Below are 16,900 nucleotides of genomic sequence, written 5' to 3'. Positions count from 1 at the left end.
TTCCAACAGCTTATTTTGCAGTCTTGGAAAAGCTAGTTATCAAATTTATTTGAGAAGGAAAGGGGCCTCGAATTGCCAGAAACAGTCTACGAAAGAAGAACAAAGTGTGAGGATTAAACTTCCTGACTTTAAAGCCTATGATAAAGCCACAGTGGTCAAAACAGCATGGTACTGGCACAAAGATAGACATATTAATCAATGGAATCGAATCAAGAGTCCAGAAATAGATCCCCAGATCTATGGTCAACTGGTTTTTTATAAGACCCCCAAATCCATTGAACTGGGAAAGAATAATATCTTCAACAAATGGGGATGGGAGAACTGGATATCCATATCCAAAACAATGAAAGAGAACCCCTACCTCACACCCTATACAAAAATTAACTCCAAGTGGATCAGAGACCTCAATATAAGAGACAGTTCCATAAAACCCCTAGAAGATAATATAGGGAAACATCTTCAAGACCTAGTAAAAGGAAGTAACTTCTTGACCTTTCACCTAAAGTCCAAGCAATGAAAGAAAAAACAAATGGGGAATTCTCAAAATCAAAAGCTTCTGTGCTTCAACAGACTGTGTCAAAAAGGTCAAGAGGCAGCCAAATCAATGGGAGAATATAATTGGAAACCATATATCTAATAAGAGACTGATATCCAGCATATATAAAGAAATCCTACAACTCAATGACAATAGTATAACAGCCCAGTTATAAAATGGACAAAAGATATGAAAAGCCATTTTTCTGAAGAGGAAATACAAATGGCTAAAAAACACATGAAAAAATATTCATTTTCACTAGCTATTAGGGAAATGCAAATCAAAACCACAATAAGATATCATCTCACACCGATAAGAATGGCTGTCATTAAACAAACAGGAAACTAAAACTGCTGGAGAGGATGTAGAGAAATTGGAACTCTTATTCATTGCTGGTGGGAATGTATAATTGTACAGCCACTGTGGAGGACAGTTTGGCCATCCTCAGAAAACTAGATATCAAGTTATCCTACAATCTGGCAATTCTACTTCTTGGTATATACCCAGAAGATCTGAAAGCAGTGACATGAACAGACATTTGCACACTGATATTCATAGCGGCATTGTTCACAAATCGCTGAGTTGGGAACAATCCAAGTGTCTTTCAACAGATGAGTGGATAAACAAAATGTGGTATATACATACAATGGAATACTATACAGCGGTAAGAAGGACAAGGTCCTGAAACATATGACAACATGGATGAACCTTGAAGACATAATGTTGAGTGAAATAAGTCAGACACAAAAGGAGAGAGACTTTCTTACCACTAATGTGAACTCCCTGAACAATGTAAAATCAGTGTCTTATAATGCAGAATATGGGGGACTAAGGGATAGACAGAAGCTAGTGAGGGGGAATGATTACCTAATACGTACAGATGTGTTAATGAGGGTGAACTTAAAGGTATAGGAATGGACGGGGTGATGATAGTTTGTTAATGGGATTATAAGTATCAGTACCACATTGAAGGCGAACATGATTGAAAGGGGTTGTTTAAAGGCATGTATCCCACAGATTAGCACTACAAATATAAATTAGTGCTTGTGTGATCAACTTCTAAGGTATGACACTGGTACAAAGAGTTAATAACAGAGTGGTATTTGGGAAAAACGATTGCAAATTGTAGGCTATATTTAATAGGAATACCTTATTGGTACCACACTAATACTAAGGATAAATAATTAGGGACTGATAAGAGCTTTGGAGTGTTTTGGGTCATGATAATTGTTTAAAATGGAGAGTGATGATGATTATACAACTAAGTGAATATAATGTGAGATGTTTATCTTGGACATAATGTATGTGATGTGAAATTACGAACCCCGTACTTAATAAGTCAAGCTCTCAATCTTGAGCTTGCTCTTATGAAACTTATGGCTGAAAAGCAGAGGCTAAGCCTACTTGTAATTATGCCTAAGAGACACCGTCAGAGAATGTCTTTTGTTGCTCAGATGTGTAAGCCCAACTCTGGAAATAAACTCATTACCCCCCCCCCCCCAACATGGGGCATGACTACCAGGGGTGTGTGTCTCCCTAGTGACGTGGGACACGACTCCCAGGAATGAGCCTGGCCCTGGCACCGAGGGATTGAGAATGCTTTTTTGACCAAAAGTGGGAAAAGAAAGGTAACAAAATAAGGTCTCAGTGGCTAAGAGATTTCAAATAGAGCTGAGAGGCTGTCCTGGAGGTTACTCTTATGCATACCTCAGTAGATATTCCAAATGGCCACAGTAAACCAAGCCCTAATCAACAGTAGTCACAAAAATACTAAAGAATACCCTGGTCCCTATGTGAGACTCTATAAAAGTTTCACTCACTAAGTTTATTTTTCAGAAACTTAAATCCTCCAGAGTTCCTGTGCCAGGTAAGTCCCCAAACCCAGAAGCAATAGCCTCTTCAAGAACATCAACCAGATGCATCCCCCTTCCCCATAATTTTGACACCCCTTTTCAATATGAATAAGTTAAGGTGGTCACTGCCCATATATCCCTGAAGATTGAGAAAGTGATCAAATGAGAGAGAGGAGTAGCAACTGACAAGATAGGATTTAACGAAGGATTAGAAACCCTGAATCTTTATATAATTTTTTTTTTATTTTTTTTGTTTCTAGGGCATTAGAATAGCTAGAAGAAAATAACTGACATGGCAGAACTGTAACCCATAACATTCTTTGAAACTTGCTATATAGCTACTTATTAAATTGTATTTTGAAAGTTATTATCTTTCTGTATTTACGTTATATTTCACAATAAGGAAATAACTGACATGGTGGGAGTGTAACCTGTAACATTCTCTGAAATTTGCTCTGTAACTACTTGTTAAATCTTACTTTGAAAGTTATCACCTTTCTGTATGTTCTAGTTTGCTAATGCTGCAGAATGCAAAACACCAGAGATGGATAGGCTTTTATAAAACAGGGGTTTATTTCACTACACAGTTACAGTCTTAAGGCCACAAAGCGACCAAGGTAACACCTCAGCAATTGGGTACCTTCACCGGAGGATGGCCAATGGCGTCCGGAAAACCATTGTTAGCTGGGAAGGCAGCTGGCATCTGCTCCAAAGCTCCGGCCTCAAAACGGCTTTCTCCCAGGACGTTCCTCTCTAGCAAGCTTGCTTCTCTTCAAAACATCACTCCCAGCTGCACTCTCTTTTTCCCCCCCGGAGTCAGCTCATTTATGTAGCTCCACCAATCAAGGCCCACCCCGAATGGGTGGGGCCACGCCTCCATGAGAACATCTCATCAGAATCATTGCCCACAGCTGGGTGGGGCACATTCCAAGCAAATCCAACCAACACCAAAACTTCTGCCCCACACAAGACTATAAAGATAATGGCATTTGGGGGACACAGTACACTCAAACTGGCACACTGTTTAAATGTTATATTTCACAATAGAAAAAACTAGTTATTAAATAAAGAACATAGCAAAGGTGGTGGGTGCGAGTAGTCCCATCAGACGGCAGCATCCATCTTGAGAGTCCCCCACTCCTCTGCTGCCTGGAGGACACAGAGAGCCACGATGGCAAATCCCCCTAGCAGGGCACTGTGGGTGGCTCTAGAAGCTGGGGGCAGCCTTCAGACAGCAAGCAGCAAGGAACAGAAGGCCTCAGCCACACAGCCTTGAGGAGTGCAACTCTGCCAACACTGTGTGAGTTTGGAGGCAGCTCTTTCCCCAGCCAGGCCTCAGAGGAGAACCGAGGCCCGGCTCTCACCGTGACTGCAGCCCGGGGGAGACCTGACCTGCAGAAACTGCCAGATAACAGAGGTGCATTATTAGAGGCTGCTATGTTTGCGATGATCTTGTTACTTTGTCATGGATAACTAATCCATGCCTCTAGAAGGTAGAACAAATGGCCAGCAGCCAGGTCAAGACAGATTGCAGTTCAGGCTCAAGTTGACAGGTGTCCCAGTTTTGTAGGTGAGTGAGGTTTACTGCTTGGTAGAATGGTTGCAGGGGAATTTTGGATGTGATTCCATGTGTGCAGCAACATATACTACAGACCAATTCCAATAATCTGTAACTCCAACTTGCCCCTGCAAACCCTCTAAAATACCTGAGTCTGCCCTTGGGATATGGTGTCCACACGCTACACCACATGGATGTCGTGAACCTCTATCAGACCAGACCTGCTCCCCAGTCACAGGCATTGGGGAGCACAGCAGTTGGTCACTTCATCTTTGAGTCCTTTAACTCTCAGTCATTCCCCTCTCACAGAACAACTGCTCCCTCAAGACCCCATTGCCCACCCACTCACTCTGGTGGCCCTGTGGCCACCACACAGCGATGCATAGTGACTTCTCACCTTCATCTCCTTTCATCTCCTCAGTATCCCCTGAGGCAGGTCTTATTCTCAGGCCCGTTTGTCAGATAAGTTCATTTAATGTCATTGTGCCAGTTTGAATATATTGTGTCCCCCAAATGCCATTATTTTTGATGTAATCTTGTGTGGGCAGACGTTATCAGTGTTGATTAGACTGTAATTCTTTGAGTGTTTCTTTGGAGATGCACCCCACCCAGCTGTGGGTGATGACTCTTATGAGCTATTTCCATGGAGGCGTGGCCCCACCCATTCATGGTGGGCCTTCATCAGTGGAGCCATATAAATGAGCTGACAAATAGAGGGAACTCAGTGCAGCTGTGAGTGATGTTTTGAAGAGGAGCTACAGCCAAGAGGGACACTTTGAAGAAAGCACAGGAGCTGCAGATGAGAGACAGTTTGAAGATGGCCGTTGAAAGCAGACTCTTGCTCCAGAGAAGCTGAGAGAGGACAAATATCCCAAGTGCAACTAAGAGTGACATTTATGAGGAACTGCAGCCTACAGAGGAACGTCCTGGGAGAAAGCCATTTTGAAACCAGAACTTTGGAGCAGATGCCAGCCACGTGCCTTCCCAGCTAACAGAGTTTCTGGACGCCATTGGCCATCCTCCAGTGAAGGTACCCGATTTTTGATGACTTACCTTGGACACTTTATGGCCTTAAGACTGTAACTTTGTAACCAAATAAACCCCCTTTATAAAAGCCAATCCATTTCTGGTATTCTGCATTCTGGAAGCATTAGCAAACTGGAACAGTCATGCAGAGGAAGCAAGAGGGAAAGCTGCAGCTTCTGAAACCTCTGATAAAAGCTCTCAGCACTGATGTATAAAGTTCTGGGAGGTATGGCCAAGAAAGAGAAAGGCTGAGAGTGTAATTACGTATAGCCAGGGAAATATTTTAATTTTTTTTAAACAAATAAGACAATCTTTCTTCATTGTTAATTTTCAGGCAAATAAAAGATGGGAAAGAAAGAAAGAGGTTAATTTTCAGGCAAATAAAAGATGGGAAATTTTATACAGTAGGTAGTAAATACAGAGCAATTCATGATCCCTAAAGGGGTACAGGCAAAAAATATTAATAAAATTGAGGATGACGGAAATAATGCTTAATGGAGCCACATTTGAGTCTAACAACATTGAGGTTATTTTCAGTAAATCCCAGATAGTGGGGCTACAGATTGGAAGAAGATGAAGTCTTGGAAGGTTCTGTGACAGCTAATTAGTAAATCTAATAGATTATGGAGAAGCTTGGCATGAAATCAAGAGGTCTAATGAGGCTTATATGTTATTTCCAAACTGTTCTCACCATGTTAAGTAGTGAAGGAAAGCAAGCAATACTGGAAGGATCTTCCTGACCTCCAGGCGTAACTAGTCCTTGCTGTCAGTGCCCCTCCCTTATCCCTGGGCCTTGCAGGATTCACTCGCGGCTGATTTCCAGCTGCCTGTATCCGCATCTCTGTGCCTACAGTCTCTTTTTCCTGGAACTGCAGAAATGTGTGCGGCCTCCTTACGGTGGACCAGAATCGGCCACACTTGACACTCCCCTGCCCTCCCGCTCCCCTGCCCACAGGCAGAGCCCTCCACCAGTGGCCCTCAGAAGTTGATTCCAAAGGCCCCAGGGGTAGGACAATTCCGGGGTGTGGATTTGCACCATTTCTTACAGTTTTCCTGCAGGATTCGGCTCCGGTTGCCCACTGCGGCCGCTGACTAATGAAGCTTGCTTGACTGGCCATCTGCCCTTCCTGCATCATTGCCCACCTTTATACCACTGTTCCCTGCGCCTCTGGAATAAAATCCTCTTTACCAGGTGCACTTCTGGGGGAGCCAAACTGACACACTTCCGGCATGGGCTCTGCCACAGGACCGCCTCTGCCTGCAGTTATAAGGAAAATACCGGGGCACTAGATTCAGGGTGTAAGTCAGTGTCCTATTTCTTGTTTTTCAAATTACCCCCAAATTATCTCACCCAGATGTACTCTCCTGCCCCTGTGGTGACATGAGGGGGCTGGCATGAGAATGCATGCTCGTGAGGAAACGACCGAAAGAAATCATTCATGCCCACACTCGGGGATAGCAGTTAAAATATTTAACAACTGGTTCAGCCTGTGCCTTGGCCAAGCAGAACAGATCTGGTGTCTGCTGCAGGGCTGCCATAGAGCCAAGCCTTGGTTCTGCCCCGTGAAAGAAAGGGGCCCCTGTCCTTCCAGAGTCAGCTTCAGGCTGGCTTGAGAAAACATTGGGTAGAGAATGGTTTCCTTGACTTTCTCCAAAGGGGCTCAGATGGAGGCGGATATGACTCTGGTTCCCTCTCAGAAAGAGAAACAACAGATAGAAGCATTTATTAACCATCTCAGAAGGAAGTGGGGGCTAAAGACACAGCAGGGGCCATGTCTATAGGGACTCTGTGAGTGTTACACTACAAAGATTATCATTTGTGTCCTCTCCTGACTGTAGAAATAAAAGCTGCAAACACTACCTGTTGTCGTTCTAGAGAATTGCCTCTTCTCCATTGTGGGTAGTCTGGGCAAGATCGAAAAGCAGAGTAGCCAAGGGGTGGGAGACCTAAGATAAGCCAATCAGATTCTCTCTCCTAGGACCAGGTCAGGAATAGAGTGACACAGAGATGGGGGGATCCCATTTATACAGTGAGGGAGCTAATTCATTCATGCAGTGGGAATTCTATATGGTTGAGCCAACCAGTTCCTGCTACCCCAACCCCCAGAGTTGCCAAGTTCCCATTCATGTCCGTGACCTTCCCGTTGGCTCTGTGAGCCTTTTCATAGCCTTCCTGTAATTTCCTTTCTTGGCTTACATTTTCCAGAATTGGTAACTTTTGCTTGCAACCAAAGAATAGTAACTAATTCAGATCCCACATGCTTATCTTCAGTCTGGTTCTGGGGGGTGGGGGGGGGTCTCTCTGGGGCCAGGGCATGTGGCAGTAGCTACTGAAAGCAGCAGAAAGGAAGCCAGGCCCTGGATCCTCAGCCAACAAGACGACGACACCGGAGGGTGGCATGGGCCTGGGGGATGTCGTGTCCATTGTTTGAGGAAGGTCAGCTTTCCCACAGTCGGCTCTTAGCTACTCGTGGAGCCAGAATTCCATCCCTAGCTGCTTCTCACAAGCACCGGGAAAGCTCAAAGGCTCACGTCAAGCTTCCTTAACTTCTCGTTAGCAATTCTGGTAAGATAGGAAGCAGGTTGGATTGAAATCATGGACTAAAATGAGCCCTAACTGGGAAATGCAAACTTCAGTTATCACGATATTCACATTTACTACAAAACATATGTGTGTCTACCTACATTTTGTGGATGCTGTGTTGTGAATTGGGTGCACTTTCTTTCTTTCTTTTTCTAACGCTATTTTCAGTAAGAATATCGGGAAATGAATTTTCTGTCATAATTGCAGCCATTCCTGTGCTGTGTTGGTCCATCCTGGGAAGAGAACGTCTGGACGCCCTGCCAGCCTGGCCATCCACACACTCTTCCTAGAAGCCATGTCTTTTATAGAATTTAGCTCGGGCAAGAAGATCATTGACGAGGTCAGTTTCTACGTCCGAAGGGGTGACAATGGTTTCAATTCCTGACTTAAAGGCTGAGAGACCACCTGAAAAGAAACACAGATGTTTAGATTCAAATATTAACTTTCAGCAGAAATAGGATGAGTATTTCTAGAATATCGGTCCTCTAGGTAGATCTCCCAAAGCAGGCAGCCCCAGTCCTTCTTTCCCCCTCCTCCCCTCCTGAAAGGGTATGCTGGGAAATTTTCAGATTTCTTTCTTTCTTTCTTATTTTTTTTAAGACTTCATTTTTCTTTCTACAAAGGTCAGATTTGCTTCTTCTATAGTCTAGACCTGGGAGTAATGGATCCCCAACAAATCTTCCATCTGAGAATGCTTGTGGCCTTCTCTTATTCATTCAACAATTCACTCATTTGTTCAGGCACTCATTCATTCATCCAATAATTGTTTTTAAGCACCTACTTGGTGCCAGGATATATGCCCCACTAAGCGTGGGATGCACAGTGTACCCAAGACATATTCCTTTGTGGAGGTATGTATGTGTGTGCTGTTTTATCCTAGAATGTCACCTTCAACAGTTATTTATTAAACACATAATTGTGCTCTTTGACGTCTAGAGGAAAAGACCGCTGGTCCGAATCCCTGCCTTTGATGACCTTGAGATAGAACATAGAGACTGTTCTAAATCAAGGCTGCTGAGGTGTGGAGGGAAGGGAGGCTAATGAGGTTGGCTTAGGCAGGAGTGGTGATGGCCAGATGTGAAGTGAGGAGGAGCCGGGAAAGCCTGAGAATGCAATCTGGTTTTCCGTCTGGGATGACTGGATATATTATAGTGCCTTTTGCAGAGACAGAAAATGCACATGAAAGAACAGATTTATAATGGGAGGCTGGTGAGTTAATTCAGTTTGGGGGCTGGGGGCGGCCAGGCAGACAGTGCTCTCCAGGGGGGCATATCATGGCCCCTGAAGTCCTGACGGCACCCAGAGTGCTCACAGGGTAAAAATTTCTTCAAACCGTTCAGAGAGTGGTTCATGGTTTCAAGTATTGGAGGGAAAATCTATCAGAGGAGGGCAAAACCTCTTCTTTGGAACCATCTCAGGAATTCCGGGGATCACCCAACGGCTCAGAAACCAAAGAGAAATGCAGCAGGAACCTCACCACACAGCGGGAGAGAAGATGGGAGCTGGGACAGGAAGATCACCAGGCGAGCTCCAGGCCGCCTTGGAGCAGCTGCTCCCAGACCTACCGCCGACCCCACAGGGACACCCCCAGGCAGGCCTGGGGTCACCCGGCCTCAGTGGCCAAAGCCCTGAAATGTGGCCTACCTTTGAGGTGCTGAGCTGCGCTCCACGTGGGGAATTTTCTCTGGATGGCCTGAATTCTGTCCACTAGAATCCCGACAGCCTGCATTAGGTGTTCTTTGCTGTCCCAGGAACCAACAGGATGATATGTTTTTTTATCAAGCTGCAAAATTTGGATAATAAGGTCAGCATCTGGAGGAAGCCACCCATTTTTCTGACGTCCTGATTTCTCCTCCTTGTGTTCAATTTCACAGATACTGTCCTTGGCTCCTCTCCTTCATCTCCTCAGAGTCAGATCTGCCCTTTCCTTTATGAGGAAGAGGGACATGGAAACCAAATAAGGTGTGGGAGAAGTGGACATGGCATGCATCGTTTTAGTTAAGCATTCCACTATATATGTATAAAAAGAAAGAGAATAAAATGAAAAGTTGTTTTAAAACGAAGAGCCCCTAAATTCCAGATGTTTGCAATAAAAGATAATTATCTAGCAAATTCAGGAAAAAAAATTGTTTCTAACTGGGAAGGCTAGAAGGCTGGGGGCTTTCTACAGACAATTTTAAATAGAGCCTGGAAGCAAATATCCAAATAATTTGGATCCACTTCCTCCAATTTACCTAAAGAAAAAAGTTGGTTCGGGAAGGGCTAAATTAGATAGGATTTTGATCTGCGTGGGTAAAATTCGCCACTTATGAACCCCCAAAGACACCTGCAGTAACAGTATGTTTTATAAGAGTTTTCTCAATTCAAATACGTTGCATATTATTTCTTTCTGAGCTGCAGTTGTGGAGCTTATAAAAGACTTTTTGGAGGATATCCAATAACTCATAAACCTTGAGTACAATACCAAAGGTGTGTTACAGAAATCCCAGAGCATGCTCTGCTGCAGCACCTGTGGACAGACCCCTGGGTATTTTGGAGCCTGGAAGCACGACAAGTGGATTTCTGGTTGGGGCTGAGCTTTTGCAAGGAAGGATGAAGTGGGGCTGGTTTAGTGCTTCTAACCAAGTACCTGCATCAAGCCAAATTTAAGTCCTGTGTGGTCCCAGCCATCACGCAGGATCGCTCCACCGTGGCTTTCTCTGGAGATGACGGCGGCGATGAGCGCTGGGTCCACGCAGTGCCTCTGCCCAACTTCTTTGATCAGAGTCTTGTAAGACCTTATGGCTCTCAAATCCATCTCGGCAAACATTTCAGAACCACGGATCCCTGAGTCAATAAAAAAGAAAAGAAACTGTGTTTCCTCTACTCTGGAGCGAAACTTTTTTCAAAGTATAATGTTAGCCACAGCCCCTCACAGCTGCCCACGACTTGGGTCAGCCTTTCAGACATTCTCTTGGTCTCTGACTCCATAACCAGACAGGTCCACAACTGCAGGCAGTTGCTGGTTCTTTTCTCCTTTTCTTCCCCGTTGCTGCACGGGGAAGACTCTTGGACTAGAAGTCAGCCCTCCTGAGTTGGAGCCCGACTCAGCCACTCCCTGGCTTTCTGAGCCTCAGTGTTCTGCCCTGAAAATTGAAAGGATGGGATCGGGCAGGACCTCTGGGGTTGCTGCCAGCCTTGACTCTTTATAATAGTGACAACATCATGAAGAAGACTTTGGAACAGGATTGCAAAAGAGAGGAAGAACAAAGAGCAAGAAGCTTACTTAAAATGCTCATGCTATAGAATTAAATAAAGCAATAAGCAAAAAAACAAAGCAAGAATATGTAACCTTTTATTTATGCAATAATTTCAATACATAGCAATAAACACATTTGGACAAGGATTGGAAAGAATGGAGGAAAATTAAAAGAAGTGGTTTGTTAGTTTGATCAAGATTCTGTTTTTTTCCCTAGTTTTTAATGTTGATATTATTATTATAATAATGATTATGCTTTTAAAACAAAATAATTGTTTCCTAAGAAAGAATCTGAAAGTGATGAAAGGGAGCAAGTCAAACCTTTGCTCTAATTTTCACTTACCGCAGTTAATCACCATGTTTCCATCACAGGGGGCTCCAGAGGTTTCTATGGTCATGATGTCCCCGTAGCATCCGTGGTACAGGCGAGGAGGGAGTGTAGGGTTTACCAAGTGAATAAAAGGGTACAAACCCTTAGCAGTGCCTGGGAAGCAGAGTGATAGTTCTCGTGAAGGCTGTGTGAAAATAATGCTTGAGCTGCGATTACCAATGTCACTAAACTAAAGACGGAGACTTGGTCTTCCCCAGGCTGCTTTTTGCCATTCTTGGCTCATTAGCTAAGAAGGAACAGAAGAGTGCCCCCCTCCCCACTCTACTCCCACCTAAAAAAAAATACAGTAGTTAATTCTAAAACACTGGGCAAAATATTATGAAGATCAGTTGTGATAGGTCCCAAATATATTTGCCACAATCTTGATTAAAATTGCTGCAAGATTTTTAAGCTGGAACCTTAAAAGGAATTTTAAGACACTTAGGACACAAATGCTTCTGGAGATGTAAACCATCCAGATTAACAATTTGCGCTTGTTTAGAAAGAGAAAAAATAAGGGTATCAAAACAACTTAAATATATTCTCATTCTATGTCATATCACTGTGAAATTGAGTTACTAAGTCTATTTATTAAAATTAGAAATAAAAATTTAATTTAAATCTATTCTTATTTTTTTCTTTTGTCATTATGAAGTAATTTTCTGCCCAAGTCTACTTACTAAAGGAGAAAAAGAGCTTTTCTGTAATATTGAAAAATTTGTTCTAATAGTTCTACGAAATGTTGACTGGTACCTTAAGACTACAAATATTTGTCATAAGAAATACATTAAAATGTTAATTGTAAAAAACTTACACTTACACTTAGTGTTATAAACCATGTTTTTAAATAGATAGGTGGATTTTCCTTCCCACATGGCTGCCCGTGAACTTAACAGTAGAAAGAGACAGCATGGTCTCTTAGAATTAGGGACACAACCAAAGGAACTCTTCCTTATGAATATTTATTTTATGAGGAAAACATAGCCACTCTAAAAATTGACTTTTCCAAAAGGTGTGGTTAAGACAACAAAAGGAGGGAGCAATCAAACAAACAAAAATAGAGGTACAGTCAGCTCTCTCCCACCCACCAACAGGCAAAAAGGGAATCATGAACAAACCAAGTAGACAATGAAACCATCGTGCAAACCCGGCATCCTAAGAAAGCCTGTCTAGATAATAAAAGTAGCAGAAACCAGCAAGTCTTTAAACTTCTCCAAGAAATGGGGATTTCCATGTTTTGCAGAGAGCACAAGCCTTTCCCTCAGCAACTCCTTGGCCCTCAGAATAGTATCTTGTGCCCATAGTCCGCTTAGGAAATGTGGGCGACCAAATGAACCCGACATGGGTCACAGGGAAAATCGAGGCACGGGATAGAATATGCACCGTCATCGAGACAGTGGATCATAGGTTACCAGGGGGCGGGATGAAGGGGAGGGGGTGCTTTTGCTTGATGGCTGCAGTTTCCCTTTGTGGGTAATGGATGCTGGCAATGGTAGCACGTACTATGAATGCAGTTAATACCGCTGAATTGTACGCTTCAAAGTGGTTAAAATGGGAAATTTTAAGTTGTATATATATGTTACTACAATAAAAACTTTTTTTAAAAAAAATTGAGGCATGGGGATGGGCAGTAAGGGGCAGACTGAAAACATACCTCCAGAATCTGCCCACTTCTCGCCACCTGAGCTGCCACTGTGGTAGAAACCAGCATCATTGCTCACCTGAACTACTTAACAGCCTCCTACACCTCCCTGCTCCCACCCTTGCAATCCACTTTGCAGCCAGAGTGCTCCGTGGAAACATGCCTGGGACCCTATCATGTTTCCTCTTAACCTTCCAGTGGCTTTCTTCTCACTCAGAGAAAAAGCCAATTCTGTATCATAACTTCCAAGGCCCCACCTACCTGCTCTCTCCAGCCTCTGCTCTCCCTCTCCGACTCTTCTCCAGCTGCAGTGTCCTCCTTGTTAATCCTTGAACAGCAGGCAGGTTCCCTTAGCCCAGAATGCTGTTCCCTCACATACCTGCTCAATTTCTGCCTCTGAGCCTTTACTGAAGTCACACCTCCCATCCAGCAGGCTCTTCCCTTCTCTTATTAAGACACCTAGCCTTCTTCAACTGCCCCTGGATGTGAGTCCTTACTCCTAAACTCCTCCCAGACTAGTATTTGTTTAACTCATGTATTAGTTAAGCTACCATTCATTTTTGCCTGGCATCAATACTTCTCTCTTTGGGTGCCTTGATTCCCAATGCTCCATACACCTCTTGCTAAGATAAGAAGCCTAGTAGGTCCATGGTCAGTCAGGAAGTAAGCAGACCAGTAAATAATTCATTATTTAAAATTCCCATTGATTTTGCCTTCACCTGCTTGGCAAGCAGAATACACTCTTAGATATAGAAATAAGCAGTTGATGAATGCCAGGCTGGTTAGAAGGAAGCCCACTCTCTGTGTAATCATTCTTTTCTGATTCAGTACTGTGCTGAGTATCTCGTGGACACCTGGTAACGATGTTAAATGTCAGTTGATGACTTACCGATGAGGGCAAAAAGTCCCCAAAGCACGGCAGCTGATAGCATCGTGCCCACTCTTATTCTGCAGGACCTGTTACAATTTGAAATAGAAACGGGTTGACTTTAAACTTGACAGTTTCTAAGGGAAAGGTTATTTGGTTGAATAAAAAGTTTAGAGTTATTTTCAGTTCAATCCCCTTTTTCTAGTTCCAAGATATTATTCTCACAGACTCAGTATTTTGGCTATTGGATCACTCTCCTTCCTAAGCATAAACTCCCCATCATTTTAATTCAGTTTCATGTTAACAGGAGTCCAGTTACCACATGCAGATACTGCCACCCCATCTCTAAGCTTAGTCATCCTGTAATTTTGTCCCTGTTCTTGTACTGCAGTCTCCTTGGAAAGAAAATTCAAGAGAAACTGCGGGCACTGCCGGGAGGAACACCAGAGAACCCGACTTGGTAGAGGTTTGCTGTGCCCCATCTCTTCCTCAATGGACTCTTTTCTTGGTTTCTTTCCAAATCAGCGTAGATAGTTCCCAAGAGGCAAGGAAACCGGCACTAACCTGGCTTGTGACCCGAGAGGGAGAAAGTCTACCCCTCGGTTTGAGAAGGTCTTCCGTTCTCAGCAGCACCCTTCTACAAAGCGGAGGCCGTGGTCCTGCAGCATAGGGTTATCGCGTGAGAATCCACTCGTTGGCAGACCACTGTGGACCTGGCTTCGATGCGGGCTGACCTTGGTGTAGCTCTACCTGCGGAGGAAGCTTCTAAACGCCAGCCTGAGACGCACCTGCGTCTGCTGAGCTCCATCCTGTACCAGCCCCCGCTGGGGGAGTTTATATAGGGACCAAAACCCTCTCTTTAAACCACTGACCTCATTAGGCCTGATTATGATAGTACTTTGAATTCAGGTGGCCCCTCTAATAAAAGGATTTCAAAGCATTCATTAGCCACTATTAATTAATTAGTCTAATGAACCCCCTGGGTGTACTGGAGGCATATATTTGGTAGATTGTTTCTGGATTTCTAAAATTGTGCTAGGCAAACAGCTTCTAAATTTGAGAACAGGAAACAGATAATTAGCCCCAATAAGGCAAAAATAAACAGGAAATACTAGCAGCTCTCATTCCTGGATTGGTTGTTTGCCTAAAATGTTGAGTCTCCAGCTCGTTATTCCTCATTCCAATGTCACATGATCCCCATATCAACATGTCACATGAGCGCAGACCCCCCACCACATGGTCTCAATAAGTGCACGTGGTTCCTTGCTCCAGCCCCACCTCTGACAAACAGTTGTGAGAGCAGCTACCTGCTCTGGAGAGCATTTCAGAGCCAGGTAGTAGCAGGGTGGGTGCTGGTTTCCCAACTTTCTGAAGAAATGAAAAAGAAATTGGCCAGGGGTGACAATGTCTTCAGCTGTGGAGTTTCTTTCTTCATCCTTACGTCCGAAGGAGTAGATGGAGCACATCGTGCAGCCCTGAACACAGGAGATGGAAGGGGCATTCTCGAAATGCATAAGGCACAGCGCCCAGAGGGCAGGAGGGAAGTCTGGCCTGAGTCCTTCCACTGGTGTGAGAAGTTTCTAAGACTGTGCACCGTCCGTCTGCACATCCAGGAAAGAGACGGCGGAGGCACGGAAGACAAAGGCACTGAGTCGAACAAGTTTCATGATTCCTGGGAGATCATGCCCTCCTGAAGCTGCTCTCCACCCACTGCACGTCCTTCTGTCCTGCCCTGTAGGAAAGGACCACCCTTCCGTGGCCTGCAGCCTTCCACTCCTGGGAAGAGGGGCAGGGATGTTCTGAAACCCTGGTTGATTCCTTCCTCGACTATCAGGAAAACGACTCGGGGGGCCTGTGCCTCCCCGCCCCCACCACCACTCTTCAATAAGGGCTTTCGCGTGGGTCCAGCTGCTCCGAGGCAGCACTTGGGGCCCGTGGGCCATCAGTGGTGGTGGTGACATCATCGCACCAATGTTGTGCTGAGTGCATGAGATCACGTTGAGGCTTCCGGGCTAAGGACAGTGAGAAGTTTCAAGAGAAGGAGGAGAAGAGGGCAGAGGAAGAAGGAAAAGTCAGGCCACGGGTGCGGGGTGGGGGCTGGCGCTGTCCTTGGAAGCTCCTGCAGAGAATGAGTGAGAAGGAAACACAGAGCAACCTGTGCATGGTGAGGCGGGTGCCACGTCTCCCCCTGCTTTCACGGAGCGGCTGCGAGTCCTTCTGGGAACCAGGCACAATGGCCGGGCCCTGTGCGGCTTCAGCGACTGTTTCCAGGCTGATGTCCACTTTGCTCCAACAGTGAGAAGACAGAAAGGACACTCATTTAACACCCACCACACATCAGGTTCCTGTGGCCACGGTGTCATCCGATCCACCAACAACCGCATAGGGTGTGCGTTCACCCTCCTCTTAGAGATGAGGAGACCAAGACTCAGAGGAAATTAAGCACCTTTTCTAAAGTGGCACAGTCAGGATGTGGCAGAGCCAGGATTTGAGCCCGGGTCAGTAAGATTCCAAAATTCATGCCTTTCCACTCTAGCAGATGATCCCAGAAGCAGTGACTGCGCAGGTCCAAATCGATTTGTGTACAAGGTACATGACAGACAGAATAAGTAACACCAGTCCTGGATATTTGCCACTGTCTCTCAAGGGTTTGTAGGAGCTATTGTCATTGCTAAGATAGAAATTAGTATGTTGATTGAATCCACAGTGGCTTTTTGTCATTTTATATTTTCTCTGCTGATATTAATCATAGCCAACACACACTGAGCTTCTGCCACAGCTCTGGGAGACACTGGGGCCAAGCATGGCCGCTGGTGAAGCCAGGTCTGCTGCCCTCCACGGCCGGCTCTTGATGGCTGGACCCGCTGCCCCAGCAGACGGCTAAGGGCCAGTGCTCTCATATGCAGATCTTAGAAATCTTCTGGCCCTTGGCAGCAATTTACTGAATGATTCTCCATCTCTTTTTGGGGGGTCATGAGTTTCTATGCTTGTGAGGAGGGGTTTGGGGGGACTGTGACACCCACCATAGTCTCCAACCAAACCATCCAAAATAAAAACACAGTCTACGTGCCATGTCCCTGCCATGCACGTGAGACTCTGGGATCCGGCCCCTGGCCCCTGCCGCGCCCGTCCAGTCAGTCAGCCCCTGAGACTGCCGTGGAGCAAGTCTCTGGTGGCCTCTGCTGAGTCATAATGCATTTGGGGTTCCCAGCCTTAGGAGTGGGGT

General features: G+C 45.0%; 1 protein-coding gene across 1 annotated transcript; it reads right to left on the bottom strand.

Moving 5' to 3' along the window:
* Positions 1-6,688: 6,688 nt before the first annotated feature.
* LYG2 (lysozyme g2) lies at positions 6,689-14,701 on the bottom strand. The gene is made up of 6 exons (XM_037807335.1): positions 14,239-14,701; positions 13,696-13,763; positions 11,138-11,278; positions 10,186-10,382; positions 9,201-9,339; positions 6,689-7,961 (listed from the first exon to the last, which is right to left on the bottom strand). Exons 2-6 carry the CDS (start codon positions 13,736-13,738, stop codon positions 7,843-7,845), a joined length of 639 nt encoding a protein of 212 aa, XP_037663263.1. The 5' UTR covers positions 13,739-13,763; positions 14,239-14,701; the 3' UTR covers positions 6,689-7,842.
* Positions 14,702-16,900: the final 2,199 nt, after the last annotated feature.

Source organism: Choloepus didactylus, chromosome 17, assembly GCF_015220235.1.
Source record: "Choloepus didactylus isolate mChoDid1 chromosome 17, mChoDid1.pri, whole genome shotgun sequence".
NCBI classification, from domain to species: domain Eukaryota; kingdom Metazoa; phylum Chordata; class Mammalia; order Pilosa; family Megalonychidae; genus Choloepus; species Choloepus didactylus.
The sequence above is the reverse complement of the archived record's forward strand: the minus strand, read 5'-3'. Positions and strand labels throughout refer to the sequence as shown.